This window comes from Hemitrygon akajei, chromosome 30, assembly GCF_048418815.1.
Source record: "Hemitrygon akajei chromosome 30, sHemAka1.3, whole genome shotgun sequence".
Lineage (NCBI taxonomy): Eukaryota > Metazoa > Chordata > Chondrichthyes > Myliobatiformes > Dasyatidae > Hemitrygon > Hemitrygon akajei.
The window spans coordinates 7382837-7401196 of NC_133153.1; the positions used below are offsets into that span (position 1 = coordinate 7382837).

At 39.4% G+C, this 18360-nt stretch overlaps 1 protein-coding gene across 2 annotated transcripts in view; it reads right to left on the reverse strand.

Annotated features, from left to right (window-relative positions):
- Nucleotides 1-18360, reverse strand: part of sltm (SAFB-like, transcription modulator) — a 72470-nt gene continuing 54110 nt past the window's right edge. For both annotated transcript variants that reach the window (XM_073032924.1, XM_073032923.1), the window contains exons 16-21: nucleotides 13260-13384; nucleotides 12447-12587; nucleotides 9975-10358; nucleotides 9113-9260; nucleotides 8647-8813; nucleotides 1-985 (exon numbers count right to left, since the gene is read on the reverse strand). In XM_073032924.1, the coding sequence (XP_072889025.1) occupies nucleotides 850-985; nucleotides 8647-8813; nucleotides 9113-9260; nucleotides 9975-10358; nucleotides 12447-12587; nucleotides 13260-13384 (1101 nt within the window). In that variant the 3' untranslated portion in view covers nucleotides 1-849. The remainder of the gene's footprint in view (nucleotides 986-8646; nucleotides 8814-9112; nucleotides 9261-9974; nucleotides 10359-12446; nucleotides 12588-13259; nucleotides 13385-18360) is intronic.

Below are 18360 nucleotides of genomic sequence, written 5' to 3' on the forward strand. Positions count from 1 at the left end.
TAACAATGTCATGAAGATTTATTCCAAAATCCAAGAATACATCTTCCCAGCATTGGTGCCACATTTATACACTTGTAAAGAACAATCCTTTGAGAAAAGTTACTAATATTCTAAACTGTGGCTGGTAAATGTAGAAAATTAATTGTCAATAAATATGCTATTTTGCAAAATGGTGGAGCCTGCTGCCCCTCCCTGTGTCCTGTTTATTAATGTAGAAAGTTAACTGCATTACTACAGATAATAGTGAATTGCACAATTGTCTTCTAAGAAGCTTTGAATAATTAACCATACAGTGGAGTCTCAGTTATCTGTCTGTCCTTGCTTTATGCATTTTTCAATTATTCACAGGATAGCAATTACAGTTTACAAATTAATCTTTTAAACCATTCTTGAATTAGTTCAGTATATGAATGGAGTCAAGGCTGCCAATAATCAAGAATTGCTCCATTTTTGGCTGTAATGACATGGTGCTAGTAGCATCCAGAGGATACACCAAACCTAAGGCTCACTGAGCACAGACATCCAAGTTCCATTATCTATGGAGAGGGAATTCCCTACCCAATCTCTATACTAACAGATAATTGGGGTTCCACTGCCATGCTCTCTTCCAAAGCAAGACATTTACACAAATCAGACTGAAAACAAAAGTGGCTTTTCTTCATGTTCAATGGCCGTACTGCTACATAAATAAAACCAACAGCAAAAAGGTCAGTGGTAAAACAATGTGCTAAAAAACAGACGTAATAATGTCTGTGGCACAGGGAAAACATAGGTTGAATTGATTGAATATAACTACAAATACAGGTACATCTAGAAACAAAAAAATTAATCTACTGCAAACAATGTGGATTAGTGTCTTCGTGGAGCACCCCCTTTGAATGGCTTAAAGCGAGCATCTCCTGATCCATGCAGTCCTTTGGAGCCTGAAACATTGCCTCCTTGTATTGTGTTGTTCGTGATCTGCACAATTCTGTTTGCTACAGGACTACAGAGGGCAATAAAAGAAAATAGTAAGAAACCTTTGAAGCCAGCAATGGCTAAAATCTCAAGATACTCTATCTGAAAATGGGCAAAACATACTAAGAAGGAACTTAGCAACATAATATTTGTAAAAGGTTTTTGAAAATGAAATCAATGTTAGCGTGTAAACAACCTGAAAAGAAAAATAAATCACTTGGGCCTTGGTACAATGTGCAAGACTTTCACTTCTAAATTATGTTGCCATACATGTAAATCTCAATACTTTAGATAGTGAATAAATGTAATACCAAGCAATCATGAGATCCCAATTATTGTGTGGCAGAAACAAAAAGATATATTGATAGCACCACTGACAACCTTTGAAAAGCAAAAGCATCATACTTCTGACATAACTGGTAGTTATTTAAATTGAATGCTTTGGTTTGAAGCTTCAGATGTCAAGCTACGTGTCCTTTTAACTATCAGATAAATACCACGTGCATGATAGTAAATTACACAAACATGGCTTTATCTGTCTCATCAAAATTTGTGATGAAAAGGTAGAAGAAACAAGTTTAGAGATATATGCATAGATTATTAAAATATTAAAGAGCGATTAAAAAAAGGAAGCAATGTAATGTTGGTCATCATATGAGAGAATAATAGTAAAGGTGGGCAAGAGGGATATTACAGTCATATGCAGCAATGTAAGCAATTTGTTATATTCTCCTTGAGAATAATATATTGACCTCAGGAAGACAGCCATCAGACTTACCAGAATTATGCCTGGACAAGGGTTACATTACGAAGAAAAATTATACATACCAGGCTCCATTCATTGACAGGTGATTCATTTGAAGAAAGAGGAACTAGCAAGGTAGTGAGAAAGCATTTTCACAAACTATGTGTGGGGCACCATGGTTTCAAGTATTACTGAGTTTTCAGAAAGGTTAGAAAGGCTTTTACATAGAGAGTGAAAGGATGTTAATCTCTGATACCAATAGAGTTTGGTTGACAAAATCAATCATGATTGGGGTAATAGGCCTGAGCCAACTGAATGGTCTGTTCCCATCCTGTGGGAAGAACACGTTCACACAGTTCACAAATGTAATTCTCTTTAGTATAACTGCTTTATGGACAACTAATTTGAATAATCTCATCCACTTCAATTGGACAGGCACCATATTCTAAATATGAAGGAAACAGTAAAAAGGAAATAGAGACAGCCAGCTGTACATAAGAGGAAACAATAACAGCCAGTCCATCAGGCTGTTGTCACAGGCTGAGTAGGACATGCCCTCATTACTACCAGCAGGGAGGGGAGGTGCTTTGTGGCTGAGGACTTGCTTTTGTGAACTTAAGTTCTGAATGTTAGTTGCTTACTTTTATCGTTTGCACTATTTGTTTTTCCCCCCCAGCATACTGGCTGTTTGACAGTCTCTTTGTTTGGAATTGGTCCTATTGGGTTCCCTTCTTGTGACTGCCTCTAAGTAGATGAATCTCAAGGTTGTATATAGTGTACATACAAGGGCAATAAATTCTCACCTGGCCAATGAAGACCAGGACCTGGACTTTTTGCTGCCTTTATGGTTTTTAATTCATTTGCACTGTGCAGCTGCTTCTAGCAAACATAGAGATACAGACTCTTGACAGATTACAGGAAAAAAAAATCAGAAGTGTGCAGCAGTAGCAACTATTTGGCTCAAATATCCATGTCAGCTGAACTAATAACCAGCTTCAACCAACACATACAAAATGCTGGAATGCAGCAGGCCAGGCAGCATCTATAGGGAGAAGAAATGTTGATGTTTCGGGCTGAGACCCTTCATCAGGACTTCCACCTTCTTTCTCTACACTTCAGGAGTTCACCCAGATACTTTGTTTTGCTGACATCTTTGCTTCCGTCACTTCTTTTGGTACCTCCACCAGCTATCTCCAATCTCAATTACAATTACCTTACCTATAAGGCCCTTAGGTACTCAGCTCTGCAAAGGACAAACAGAAAGAAAATACACCAGAGGTAAATAGGGTTGGAAAGAAAGCTTTTGGCACATTGGCTTTCATGAAATCACAAGACTGAGTAAAGGAGTTGGGTACTGTTGAAGTTGTTAAGATGCTAGTGATGCCTAATTTGGAGTATTATGTGAAGTTTTGGTTACCTACCTACAAGATGTCAAATAGATTGAAAGAGTGCAGAGAAAATTTACAAGGATGTTGCCAGGACTTGAGGACCTGAGTTATAGGGAAAGGTTGAATAGGTTAAGACTTTATTCCCTAGAGTGTAGAAGAATAAGGGGAGATTTGATAGAAATATACAAAATTATTTGGGGTATAATGTTTGCTTTCATTTAACTCCTACTGGATAAGTTGGTGAGACTAGAACTCGAGTATTGAGTACAGGATTTGGGATGTTATGTTGAAGTTGTATGATGTTAAGAGAAATTTGGATAGGTACATGGATGGGAGGGTATGGAGGGCTGTGTTTCAGGTGCAGGTAGATAGGACAAGGCAGGTTAATAGTTCAGCATGGACTAGATGGACCAAATGGCCTGTTTTGTGCTGTAGTGTTCTATTGCTTTATAATTCTTAGCTTCAATTTTATAAACCTTGATTAAATCTCTGCCTTTAACCTTCTTTCGTCATGAGTATTCTAGTCCAGAGAAAATTATCTGAACTTTTCTTAAGCCCAGTCTAATGGCAGCATGCATTTCTTCCCCTGCCAGCACATAATGACAACATTGTTCACCATCAGTAATACTCAGCCGGCTATCCGCTAAATCTACGCCATCCACCACAAGGGCTGGCATTCTTCTAGTTGCAATCTAACCTAACAGGTAAACACACTGATTGTCGCCAGGTCTAAACTGGAACACCTTCCCCAACAGTACCTTCAACCAGGACAGTAACAGTTCAAAGCAGTGACTCACCACCACCTTCACAAGGCAAGAGGCATGGTCAATAAATGCCCATTCTTGCCAGTGATGCCCAGATAATGAAATATTAAAATAACTTTCCGGTAAAGGTGGTTACCATCTGTGGCCAAACTAGTGTTAAACCAGTAATTATTTCATTTGCAGCACGTAGCTGTCACTGGCACGACAGCATCAAGGAATTTCTGTTGGACTTCAGGAAGGGGGAAGCAGGAGAACACACCTGTCTCATCGAGAGGTCAGCAGTGGAAAGGTTAAGCAATTTCAAGCCCTGGGTATCAACATCTCAGAGGATCTATCCTCGGCCCAATACACTGATGCAATTAGGAAGGAAGGCAGCTTGCCAAAGGAGTTTGAGGAGATTTGGTATGTCACTAATGACGCTAGCAAATTTCTACATAGGCACAATGGAGAAGATTATGACCTGGTAATGCACAGGTCTGGAAAAAAGCTGCAGAGGGTGTAGACTCAGCCAGATTGATCATGGGCACTTGAGTTCAAGGACTGTGAGGTAATGTTCCAACTCTATAAAACCCTATTTGGACCACATTTGGCATATTGTGTTCAGTTCTGGTGGCCTCATTATAGGAAGGGATATGGAAACTTTAGAGAGGGTGCAGAGGAGATATACCAGGATGATGCCTGAACCAAAGAGCATGCCTTATGAGGATAGGTTGAGTGAGCTAGGAGTTTTCTCTTTGGAGCGAAGGATGGCAGGTGATATAATACAGATGTGCAAGACAATGAGTGGCATAGATTAAGTGGATAACCAGACTTTTTCCCAGGGTGGAAATGGCCAATAAATAATGGCATCATTTTAAGGAAAGAATGTCTGCGGTAATTTTTTTTTAAACAAGTGTTGAATGCATAGAATGCCCTGGCAGGGTGGTAGCAGTGATGAATACATTAGGCGCATTTAAGAAACTCTCAGATAGGCACATGGAATGTAAAAAAATGGAGGGTTATGTAGGAGGAATGGGTTAGATTGATCTCAGAGTAGGTTAGTCAGAACAACAGTAGGCCAGAGGGCCAGTGCTGTGTTGCAGTTTTCAAAGTAGCCTGCCTAACATCAAGAACAACTTCTAAAAGGCAATGCCTCGAGATGATGGCATCCACCATTTGACAATCCCTGTAGACCATAAGAGATAGGAGTAGTCAGGCCATTTGGCCCATCGAATCTGCTCCGTCACTTCATCAAGGCTGATCCATTTTCCTTCTCAACCCCATTCTTCAGCCTTCTCCCTAGAACCTTTCACGCTCTGACTAATCAAGAACCTATTAACCTCACCCAGTGACCTAGGCTTCACCTCCACCTGTGGCAACGAATTCCAGATTCACCACCCTCTGGCTACAGAAATTCTGCCTCATTTCCATTCTAAATAGACATCCCTCTGTTCTGAAGCTGTGCCCTTTAGACCTAGGTTCACCCACTATAGGAAATATCCTCTCCACATCCACTCTATCTTTTGCCTTTCAGCATTCAATAAGTTTCAATGAGATTCCTCCACATTCCTCTAAATTCCAGCAAGTACAGGCCCAAAGCCATCAAACATTCTTCATATGATAACCCTTTCATTCCCAGAATCACTCTTGTGAAACTCCTCTCAACCCTCTCCAATGTCTGCACATCTTTTCTTAGATAAGAGGACATAAGCCAGTCACGATACTCCAGGTGAAGCCTCACCATTACATCCCTGCTCTAGGTCTCTCAAAATGAATGCTAATATTTACTTCCCTCGCCACTGACTCAACCTGCAAATTGACCTTTACAAAATCTTACATGAGGACTCTCAAGTCTCTCTGTACCTCAGATTTTTAAATTTTATGCCCATTTATAAAAGTCTGCAATTTTGTTCCTTCTGCCCAGAATACATGACCATACACTTCCTGACATTATATTCCATCTACCATTTCTTCCCCCTTTCCTAATGTTTCTAAGTCCTTCTATAGCCTCCCTGCTTCAACATTACCAGCCCCTCCACCCTTCTCTGTTATCCTCTGAAAAACTGGGTTCAAAGCCATCAATTCTAGCATCCAAATTATTAACATATAATGTAAAAAGTAGTCCCAACACCAACCCCTGCAGAACGCCAATACTTCTCAGCAGCCAATCAGAAAAGGCTACCTTTATTTACACTCTTTGCCTCCTGCCAATCAGCTAATCCTTTAAGCAATCTTATATGCGGCACCTTGTCAAAAGGCCTTCTGAAATTTGAAGTACACTACATCCACTGATTCTCCTTTGTCTATCCTGTTTGTTATTTCCACAATTTCAAGATTCCTCAGACAAGATTTTTCTTAAGGAAACCATGCTGACTTTGGCCTATTTTATGAAGGACCACAGAGGGCATGTCCTCTTCTCATTACTACCATCAGAGAGGAAGTGCAGGAGCCTGCAGATGCACACTCGATGTTTTGGTTACAGCTTTTTCCCCTGCGCCATCAGATTTCTGAATGGTCCACAAACTCATTAACACGACCTCACTATTTTGCTCTCTTTATTTTTTATATGCTTATTATATTTTTATGCATTGCACTGTATTGCTGCAACCAAAATTTCAAAACGTTAATAATAATTCTGATTCTGATCACTGTCACTTGCTACCACTGAGCTGACAACAAGATGTCCTTTTCAACTGCAGCACACCATCATGTGATGGTAGTCTTATTATGGTTACTGAGTAGGAAATTCCAGGGTTCAGCAAGCAATAATGAAGGAGCAGCAAAATATTTCCCAAGTCAGTACGTATATGGTTTGGAGGGGAACCTGAAGCTGAGGCATAGCTTGAATGTTATTGGAGCTGCATTCATTAAAGCACATAATGGTATTCCAAAGTATTCCAGACATGCCCCATATACAATGGGAAAAGTTATGCCTTCAAACCACTTATGGCTACAGGTGTTATTGCTCATTCAGTTAAATTTATGTTCAACAAAGGCCATCAAAAATACTGAAGGTGAGTCTCAACGCCACTGAACACTCAGGTTGTTATTCGGTTTTCTCTGGCTGAAGATGGTCTATGCAGTGGCATTTCTGTGGTACCATTGTTATTTGTTACACATCATGTCTAAGTAGTATCCCTATCTTGCCATACACAGGCATGAATAGTTTCACCTTTTTTTGGGAGGAGTTGCCCATTTCCATTCAGTCCCCACTTCAGACATTGAGGAAAGGTCCCTGATAAAGGATTGCAACTCATTGCTTTATTGCCAAGGCACATTACAAGAAAAGTATTGCATACTCAACTATATCCACTTATACTACCATCTTCAGGGATCTGTCAATGTGCATTCCAACTACCTTATGTTCCTCTACATTTCTTAGTTTTTGTTGTCATTTGCCCTAATAAAATGGATTCCCTATAGAACAAATCCCTCTCATTATCGCAAGAGAACTAAGCCAACCTGACTTAGTTTACTGATGCTGTATACTACTGCCTCCCTGTGAATAACAATACGTTTTAAAAAATTCAAATGCAACTTTAAATTATGGCTTCTTTAAAAAAAAATCATTCTGGTATTATTAATAATATCTCGAGTTATAGAATTAATTCCAAGCCCTACAGAGTACCACTGAAATTTTCTTCTAGTCACATCAACCTTTACACTTCTCTTATTAGTACTAAATTAATTTTATTTGCCCTTATCTTTGTATATTCCATTGTCTTTAATCATTCTGCCATGTTGAAGAACCTTGGTCAAACCCTTGAGTAGTATTTGAGAAAAAAAAGGTAGTCAAGAATATACCCTTGGAGAAAACAAAAAAGGTCACATTTTGGTAGTAGGTACCAAAATCATTTCAGATAATCTTTGTAAGAATGAATAGATTAAATATCACACAGAGAAGGGTGGTCCAGAGGAGAGTGCAGCCCAACTACAACCACAATGGTTGTAGTTAGGCTGGGAAGGGTGCAAAGTGAAAGAGAAATTAGGGGATGATTTTACTGGAATATTTCCACAGCCTTTTGTGTCTGAACAAGGTAAGAGACACCAGTTGTGGTTAGTGATAGTCCCAAACAAAAAATTAATCAGGAGTGAAGAGATATGGTGGAATGAAACAATCTACAAATTACAGCCTACAAAATCTAAGAAATGTAAGGAGAGGACAGTAGTATTAATCATAAACAGGAAACAGAAAATCAGTGTAAAATCATTTTCTTAGCCTATCTCTTCCAAGATGTATTGTGTAATACAGCTGTCAATGCATGAAGAGAACAATTATAGCCTCCTATAATTAAGTACAACTGTATGTTTCCAGACTACTATATGGCACAATATACACGCTCTTGTTCAGCACAACTACTTTCATATTACGCAAGCAAAAAGACATAAAAATGGAAACAATACACACTATTAGTTGAGAATGGTTTTAATGGACTGGAAACAAGAATTTTTAATACAGTAAAACACAAGCTTAATGTAATTTTAACTGATATAGATACAATTATCATCTCCTTAACATTTAACTGAATGATTTAACAAACTATCTTCCCGGATTTGTCTTCTTTGATGTTGAATTTATATTCATTTATGAACAAATCTTTCAGTATTTATAGCTATTAGGGATCACAAAAGTACCTACCCAAAAAAAAATCAACACTAGTAATACACTTAATTCAAATAGGTTGTCAGAAAGAGCAAGTGTTTAATATAAAACCAGTCAAAAATGCAATACCATACATAATATTAGATTATTTACAATACATGTTCCAAGTTACTGGCAACCAGAATAGCTGACAGAATGCAACTTTAGTACCTGGACGGTGGCATCATGCCAGGACCACGACCATCACTCATTCGCCGCACCTCTTGATATCCACTGCCTTGAGAACTGGGCCCAGAATGCCAACTGTTTCTTGGTCCTCCTGCATCTCGGCCATGGCGTTCTATCACCACATGTCTGTTTTCATGATAATGAGATGCCTGGGAAGTGAGATTTCATAAATATGAATGCAACAATATAATTTCAAATTAATTAATTGCAATTCTTTTGCATCACCACAAAATTATACCCTTTAAAATTCTACTGGTGGAAAACTGAGAGTGATATTTACCACCTCTCCCAGTAATTACATTACGTAGACAATGTGGAATCTATTTTCTATGGAACAACCATCTCAAATGAAAGCCTTATTTGAAGACACCAATTTAAAATTTAAGGGAAATTATATGGAACAAAACTGCTCCACATGCATTATTAAGTCTAATTAATTGTTCTCTACCTGAGGATTATTACTTCTGTCACCAATAGCAGGCCGTCCTCCATCTCGGCTACTGTAACCAGTCATACTGCCGTGACCACTCGGTGGGCCACTTCGCACATTCGGTCCAGACCTCTCTGGCCGTATTCGCTCTCTCTCTCTCGAATTCCTTCAATGTCAAAAATCAGTTAACATTTTCCCTTGATTTCTAAATGACAAGTTAAATTTAACAGCAAAACAGCCAACAGTCCTCAAAATGTTCAAAACCACCTAACAGGTAAGGAATAATAGTTCAGAACAAAGTCTAATCCAATTAATTCAAAAATCTATCAATCGTAGTCTACGTTTTGGAGAAAGTGTGATTTGAGTCTTATTAAGACTAATGGAAAAGAATGCAGCATTAAATTGATCATTTTTCAAAGGAATGCAAAAGAACCAAGATGACAATAACAGCAGATTGAAATCCAAACTTTTCATTCTTAAACCAATTTTGTTTTCTCAAACTAGGAAGATAATGATCCCAAGTAACATCATTTTGAACTGAATATATCAATGAGTCCCAATGAAATTCATCATTCTGAACTCTAATTCAAAAGAGAAATTCTCACTGCAGCAACCTCACTGACTAAAGTAAACCCATAAATAAAAGCAAATGGCTAGTCAGTCACATCTACATGTATTTAAACTTTTTGGTTACTGATAAAAATAAATATGACTGATCATCCATGGGAAATTATTTTTTTATTCTCAGAATTTGCAATTCCTTTTTTAAATGACAAGTTTTTTAAAATCTCAAAATGAGCCAAAATTATTCTACATTTGTGAAAATGGAAACTATTATGTGCACAACCCAAAGAAACAATGCAAAGAATTGCAACATTACCTTAATTCACGTTTGGTAGAGCCCATACCACTACTTGACTTCCAATCATTGGGTCTAGAAGAATTTTGGTTTGGTCGACCATGGTGGACCCCATGGTCACCCATCCTATCTCTATCAGGAAAGTTTCTTGATGGTGACATCTTTTCCAGATGGTTATGACCCCTGGTGCCTCCTGAACGATCCTCAATTGTTACTGTTCGACGGTCATCTCGATCCCGGATTTCTCTCCGCTCACTATTTCCATGAAGTTCATTTCTTTGTTGAGAACTTGGTCTTCGGGAATCACCATATGGTTTTGGATACCGGTTATACCCAGGATCCTCTCTGCGACTACCAGCTCGATTCTTCTTTCCATCTCCTTGACTGTTGTAACGATCTCCTCTCCTGTAAAGTTTAGGGAATAACATCATGTTTTAGCTTCAAGAACCAGCCAGCCTTCTTAGTTTGGAAACAGGGATGTTTGTGCATGAATAAACCCTTTCAGGGATCAAAGTAATTGTTGGAAGTAGAAGGGTTCCTTCTCTTTCCCACCTCCCTCCATCCTCTGTCCATTCCTATCATCTATAGACATGATACAATCCCTGAAAAACATTCAAATACATTGTTTCTACTTGCTTTGAGGAACAGGGTTCCAAAGACTTGTGAAACCTGCCCCATCTCCAGTGTCCTCTCCACTTCCACTGTCAAAACTCCTGAATATGTTCCATGTTTCAGCAAGCTTTCTCTCACTTGATACAAGCCTAGCCTGTCCAGCTTTTCCTCATAAAACAACCAGCCCATTCTAGATTTGAGTCAGGAGACCAATTCTCTGCACAGCAAATGAGATATCATCAATGCCTTATACAAGAGGTATAGCCACCCTACATTTGTATTCAATTCTCCTCACCTTCTGTATTAACTGCAGAAATAACTTTCTAATCTTTTGCACATCGTGTACTAGTATAACCAGATATCTCTGCATCTTGACTTAGCTATCGCTCACCATTTAGATAAAATATTTGAAGACACAATAAATTTCAAATGCTAGAACCTGGAGGAACTCCATGCATCAGGGAGCATCAACATAAGGTAGTGGACAGATGATGTTTTGAGTTGAGATCTCTCATCTGAACTGAAAAAAGGGGAGATAGTCAGTATAAGAAGGTGGAGAGAAGAGATACAGAAACAGCTAGTAAATGAAAGGTGGTCTAGGTGGGGAGGTGAGGGTGATAAGCAAATGAGTGAGGAGGAGAGTGACAATGATGCCAGAAACTGGGAAGTGACAAAGGGTTGACAGGAATCTGATGGATAGAAGGATGGAAAATGGATTTGTGGGAGGGAGGTGGGAAGGGGAAACAGTGGGAGGAGTGTGTGGATAATGGGTAGATAAGAGGAAAAGACTGGTGAAAGGTAGCAGGTGGATCAGGAAAAGGGAAAGTGAACAGAGGGGAAATGATTACCTCAAGTTAGGCAATTCAGTATTCAGGTTGCGGGGTTGAAATCTGTCCAAGTGGAGTATGAGGCACTATTCCTATATAGAGATAAGCCTACACCTGTCAATGGATAAACATACTGACGTCGGAATACAGAGTGGAAGTAGAATAGCTGGCCATTGGAGATCCTGACTGGCATGGCAGATGGAGTGAAGATGCTCGGTGAAGTACTCACCCCATTCGAGTCTAGTCTCATTGACACAGAGGCTGTAGTCAGAGCAATGAATGCAATAAGCAACACTTCAGGACTCGCATGTAACGCCTGCTTCAGCTGGAAGAGCTGCTTCTATCTCAAACAGTAGTAAGGGGGGAATTGTAGGAATAGGTATGATACTTTTTGTAGTTGCATGGGACAGTGCCTGGGGAGGGAGCAGGATGGATGTAGAGAGATGACCAGGCAAGATAAAATATTTTATTTCTAAAGGCTCCTCTGCAGCTTACCTTTCCTTCCATCTTTACGTCAGCAGCAAAATGCCAAACCAGTCTTCAAGTGACTTCACCCAAGCTACAAACTGATGAGTAGGTTGCAACATTCATGCCTACCACTAGTTACATCACAAGATCTATTTCTGCCTATCTGCAGTTTCTTATTAATTGATCCATTGTCACCAATAAGTTGCTTCCTGCACTAGAAGCCTTATCTTCCCTAATAATTTTCAATGTAGCACCTCACCAAATGCCTTCTGAAAATCTAATCATGAGCCCTCAACACAGGACTTGCTAACCTTTTCATAGAACTTGCATCACTCAAATATTCATTTTCTTTCACAAAACCATGCTGACTTTTTATGAAATCTTCCATTAACCCAAATGCCCTGCTGTAATTTTTGAAAACAGCTTCTAACATTTTTCCAACAAGAGATGATAAACCAACTGGTTTGGAGTTTCCTGCTTTCTGTCTCCACCCCTTTTTGAAAAGAAGTATTGTTCAAATCAATTACATAGCGACATCAGGTTTCATTTGGTATGGTCAAAAACCAGATAGAAAGGGAGCACTCACCTCTCAAATGCAGATGGCATCCTATGATCAAAATCATTGTAACGGTTTGGCTCTTGACGACCGTATTCTGAATTGTGACCAAAGCGGACATCATTGTCCATGGCTCTCCTTTTATGATCACTCCAATAGGGTTCATCACGCCTAGATTACATGACATTGAGAGATTTAAAGCTGGAAGAGCCTGGTTAAAACATGTCAAGAATAAACTTTCCTTTTCCAAAAACAAAAACCAAGCATAACATTCATTCATGGATGGAGATCTATGGATCATTGTCATAGATGGCTGAGGGCAAGTTACTGGGTATATTTAACGTGGAGGTTGATAGTTCTTGATTAGTTACGGGGAGAAGACAGGTGAATAGGGTTGAGAGAGATGGAACAGCAGAGCAGACTTGATGGCCTAATTTACTCCTATGTCTTATAGTATCATTTAATTAACCATACACATAATGGAGAGGAACTAAAAAGAATACAAAATGATTCAGAGTTAAACGAATGAAGCTTCATACCACAATATGAGACTAAATGATTTTAAAAGATAGATATCAAGGTTTCTGAATGAAATCAAAGAATAAGAGCAAAGTAAGCAAAACATTATATGTATTTACACTATTATTTCTGCAACTCTAACAACATTGCAAAAAGGACAATAATGCCTTCAAGTATAACACTTACAAATCAAAATCAGCAAAAGTTTATCCATCAAACTACAGAGTAAGTAATCAAATTCATGCTGTTATTGAAGCAGGATTTTTCATATAGCCAATGAGTACCCAAAGGTTTATCCAATAATTCTGTCACATTAAAACATACCTATTGTCTACATCATGTGGCCTCTTTAAAGAGTTCCTTCTTTCTTGTTCAAACCGAAGCTGCTCGTGTTGCCTACGGAGTTCTTCACGTTCCCGAGCAATGCGCTCTATTTCCTTACGACGTTCCTAAATAAGCAAAAGTTTCATTTGTTTTCCTGAACCATAACTATTTACTGTCCTGTCAACACACTATTCTCCACCCTTGAAACTATTGATATCTATAGTGACATTAACAAAGGGGAGACACTTTTATGGAATGAAAAGTTCTAGTCCCAGAGGTTCAATACTACTGAAGCAGCTCTGAAAATTCTCACTCACATACAGAGGATGAAATTATGCCCTTAAGTTTTTTCAGAATTCAATAAAAAAAACAATTTCAGTTTTAATATCATACTGTTTTCAGATTTTGCAAGTCAACAATAATTGACTAATACACAGATTGAAAATACTGAAAAGGCACTTAGGCACTGGTGCACGGCAGTAAGAGGATAAATGAAAAAGTCGTTACAAGAAGCTATGCCCACAAAGGGAACAGTTTACCTTCATGATGAGCAAGCAGGAAAAAGAGCTGTGAGAGAGGAACCTTCAATACTGATGGAAGGGCCCAATGCATCACAAACAAAATTTGATAAAGAACCAATCAACAGATTAGGGCAATTAAGCAAATAATTGACCCAATAGATAGTTTTACCGTAACATCAGTGCTAGTGTTTGTTCATAAGGAATTTCAACATGTAGAGACTTGACAGCTGAATGTATGACCACCACTGGTAAAGTTAATAAATTCAGGGATTTTAAAAGGCTGGCATGTATGAGACCAAACATATGAAAAGGATGGAGAAAATTAAATAAACTGAGAACCATGGAGGAAATTGAAATCCTATCCACCAGCTTAGATTTCATAGAACTGACAATTAAACATTCATTGTATGAAAACCTTGATGGTCCTGCAACTGGATCAGTCATTATTATGGAATGTGAACCCAGAGCCCCAGGGCAAGTCGGGTGTGCAACTGGAGCTAGTGCACCAGAGCTTGCAGCCATGATTTGAGTCCAGAACCCACGGTTAAGAATGTAGAGAGGTTTGCAATCAGAGTGGGGGGGGGGGGGGGGGTCTGGTGTGCTTGTTTATTTCTCACACCTTTTAAACAAAATATATTTACTGGATAACTTAATAAACTGTGTAACGTATAAAAGAAATAAAAAGGTGGTAGATTATCAGAGATTTACTTTATCATTTGAAACTAACAATTCTCAGTTGTGATAGACCCAATATTATAATCTGGAATTTGATCTAAAAATCCATGAAGTCAGATTCAATTGCAATGTGTCAATTTGAAACCCAGCCAGCCTGAACTCGTATAGCACCCAGAAAGAAATCTCAGAAATTAGCAACCAACTCAAGGCTGATAAACTCAATACAATTCAAATTAAATTAGACCTGAAGAGTTGTATGTTGCATTTGTGCCAGAGTAAAAGGGGAAGGATAGTACACACATCTTCTTATGCTGAAACTCTTGTCTGACTTTGCTTAAGAAAGTCCCAGCATGGCCTACTATTTCAGCAAGTGGTAAAGAAGAAAGCACAAAAGTTTAAAACAAAATCCATGCTCATCTACACTCAGTGCCCACTTTATTACGCACAACTGTTTATTAATGCAAACATCTAATCAGCCAATTATGTGGCAACAACGTAGCATATAAAAACATGCAGACTTGGTCAACAGATTCAGTTGCTGTTCAAGCTGAACAAGAAATGGGGAAGAAATGAGATCTAAATGACTTTGACTATGAATGATTGTTGGTGCCAGACAGGGTGATTTAAGTATTTCAGGAACTGCTGCTGATTTCCTGAGGTTTTCACCCACAATAGTGTTTACAGGAAATAATACAAAACAAAAAATCTGTGGGTGAAAACACCTTGTTAAGGAGTAGGTCAATGGAAAATGGCCTGACTAGTTCAAGCTGACAGGAAGGCAACAGTAACTCAACTAACTATATTACAACAGTGGTGTGCAGAAGAGCATCTCTGAACCACAACACGTCGAACCTTGAAATATTTGGGCTATGGTGGACACAGGCTGACCAAAACTGGACAGTTAAAGATAGGTAAAGTATTTCCTGGTTTGATGAATCTCAATTTCTGCTGTGATATGCAGCTGGTGGGGTCAGAATTTGGCATTAACAACATGAATCCATGGATCTATCCTGCCTTGTGTCAATGCTTCAGACTGGTGTTGGTAGTGGTATGGGGAAGGTTTTTTTGGCACACATTAACCCCTTAATCCCAACTGAGCATCACTGTAACCTTGTTGAATCCATGCCACAAAGAATTCAGCTGTTCTGGAGGCAAAGGTGGGGGGTGGGGGAAGGGTGGTCCTACCCAGTACTAGAAAGGTGTAATATAGTAGCCACCGAGTGTAGAAAATTTTAAATAAAAGGAAAGACAGTGTTTGAAGAAACAGCAAGAAGCTTGAACACCTCCCTCTGCAAATGGATCCTAGACCTCCTGACTGGGAGACCTCAGTTAGTCCAGATCGGGAGCAGCAGCTCCAACACCATCACACTGAGCACGGGGGCTCCCCAGGGCTGTGTGCTCAGTTCACTGCTGTTCACTCTGCTGACCCATGATTGTGCTGCAACACACAGCTCGAACCATATCATCAAGTTCGCTGATGACACAACCGTGGTGGGTTTCATCAGCAAGAACGACAAGTCAGCTTACAGAGAGGAGGTGCAGCGGCTAACGAACTGGTGCAGAGCCAACAACCTGTCTCTTAATGTGAACAAAAGAGATGGTTGTTGACTTCAGGAGGGCATGGAGCGACCACTCCCCACTGAACATCAACGGCTCCTCGGTAGAGATCGTAAAGAGCACCAAATTTCTTGGTGTTCACCTGACGGAGAATCTCACATGGTCCCTCAACACCAGCTCCATAGCAAAGAAAGCCCAGCAGCGTCTCTACTTTCTGTGAAGGCTGAGGAAAGTCCATCTCCCACCCCCCATCCGCATCACATTCTACAGGGGTTGTATTGAGAGCATCCTGAGCAGCTGCATCACTGCCTGGTTCGGATATTGCACCATCTCGGATCACAAGACCCTGCAGCGGATAATGAGGTCAGCTGAGAACATCATTGGGGTCTCTCTTCCTGCCATCACGCACATTTACACTACACGCTGCATCCGCAAAGGAAACAGCATTATGAAGGACCCCATGCACCCCTCATACAATCTCTTCTCCCTCCAGCCTTCTGGGAAAAGGCTCCGAAGCATTTGAGCTCTCAGGACCAGACTATGTAACAGTTTCTTCCCCCAAGCTATCCGACTCCTCAATACCCAAAGCCTGGACTGACACCTTGCCCTACTGTCCTGTTTATTATTTATTGTAACGCCTGCACTGTTTTTGTGCACTTTATGCAGTCCAGTGTAGGTCTGTAGTCTAGTGTAGCTTTCTCTGTTTTTTTTAATTACGTAGTTCAGTCTAGTTTTTTGTACTGTGGCATGGTCCTGAAAAACGTTGTCTCATTTTTACTATGCACTGTACCAGCAGTTATGGTCAAAATGACAATAAAGTTAATGACTTGACTTGAATACTCTATGCTTGGCGCCAAAAGAGATTGGGGGGGGGTGGGGGGAAGAGATTTTAAATGGATTATTTACATCTATATTTACTCATGAGACAGATAGAGTCTATAGAAGTGAGGCAAAACAGCAGTGAGGTCATGGATCGTATACAGGTTACAGATACGGAGGTGTTTGCTATCTTAAAGCAAATAAGGGTGGATAAATCCCCAGGGCGGAACTTGTGGGAGGCAAGTGCAAAAATTGCGAGGGGTCTAGCAGAGATATTTAAAACATCCTTATCCATGGGCGAGGCATTGGAAAATTGGAGGCTATAAGAATAAACCAGGAAATTACAGATCAGTGAGATTGACATCAGCAGTGGTAGGTTATTGGACATTATTCTAAGGGCCCAAATATGTAAGCATTTGGATAGACAGGCTGATTAGGGATAATCAACATGGTTTTGTGTATGGTAGGCGGTATCTTACCAAATCTTATAGAGTTTCTTGAGGAAGTTACCAGGAAGGTTGAAGGCAAGGCAATGGATGTTGTTCACATGGACTTTAGTAAGCCCTTTGACAAAGTCCCACGTGAGAGGATGATCAAGGCGGCTCAATCATTTGGCATTTAGGATGAGTAGGAAATTAGATTTGATATTGATTTCTCTCACAAAGCGATAGTGCTAGTAGATGGTTGATTCTCTGTCTGAAGGGCTGTGACTAGTGGTGTGCCACAGAGATTGGTGCTGGGTCTGTTGTTATCTATATCAGCGACCTGGATGATAAAGGGCTAAACTGGATCAACAAATTTGTGGGTGACACCAACACCGAGGGTGTAGAGGACCGCAAGAAAGACAACCAGAGCTTGCAGTAGGATCTAGACCAGCTGGAATTTAATGCAGACAAGTTTGAGATGTTGTGCGTTATGAGGACAAACCAGGGTAGGACTTGCTTGAGTGGTAGTGTACAGAGGGGTGTGGTAAAGAGGGAGCTGAAAATACAGATCCATAATTTGTTGAAAGTAGTGTCACAGATAGCATTGTAAAGAGAATTTTTGACACATTGGAGTTAGGACGTTTAAATGTATAAAACCATTATTGAAAAAAATTCTAGAAGATCTTGATAAATGGATGATGTTACCAATAACATTAGTAGGCAGAGTAAATGCTGTAAAAATGAATATATTCCCTAGATTACAATATTTATTCCAAACACTACCAATACAATTACCGCAGAAGTTCTTTCAAGAGTTAAATAAATGTGTGAGGAAGTTCCTTTGGAAAGGTAAGATGTCAAGAATATCGTTGGGAAAATTGACACGGAAATTTGACCTAGGAGGGTTACAACTTACAAACTTTAAGAATTATTATAAAGCAAATCAACTTAGATTTATTGCATCTTTTTTTGATGAAGATAAACCGGCATGGATTAGAATAGAATTAGATAAAATAGGAGAAAATATACCAGAAAATTTTATACATAAGTGGGAATCTAAATGGATACGGGAAAAGAAAGAATCTCCTATATTAAAACATTTGA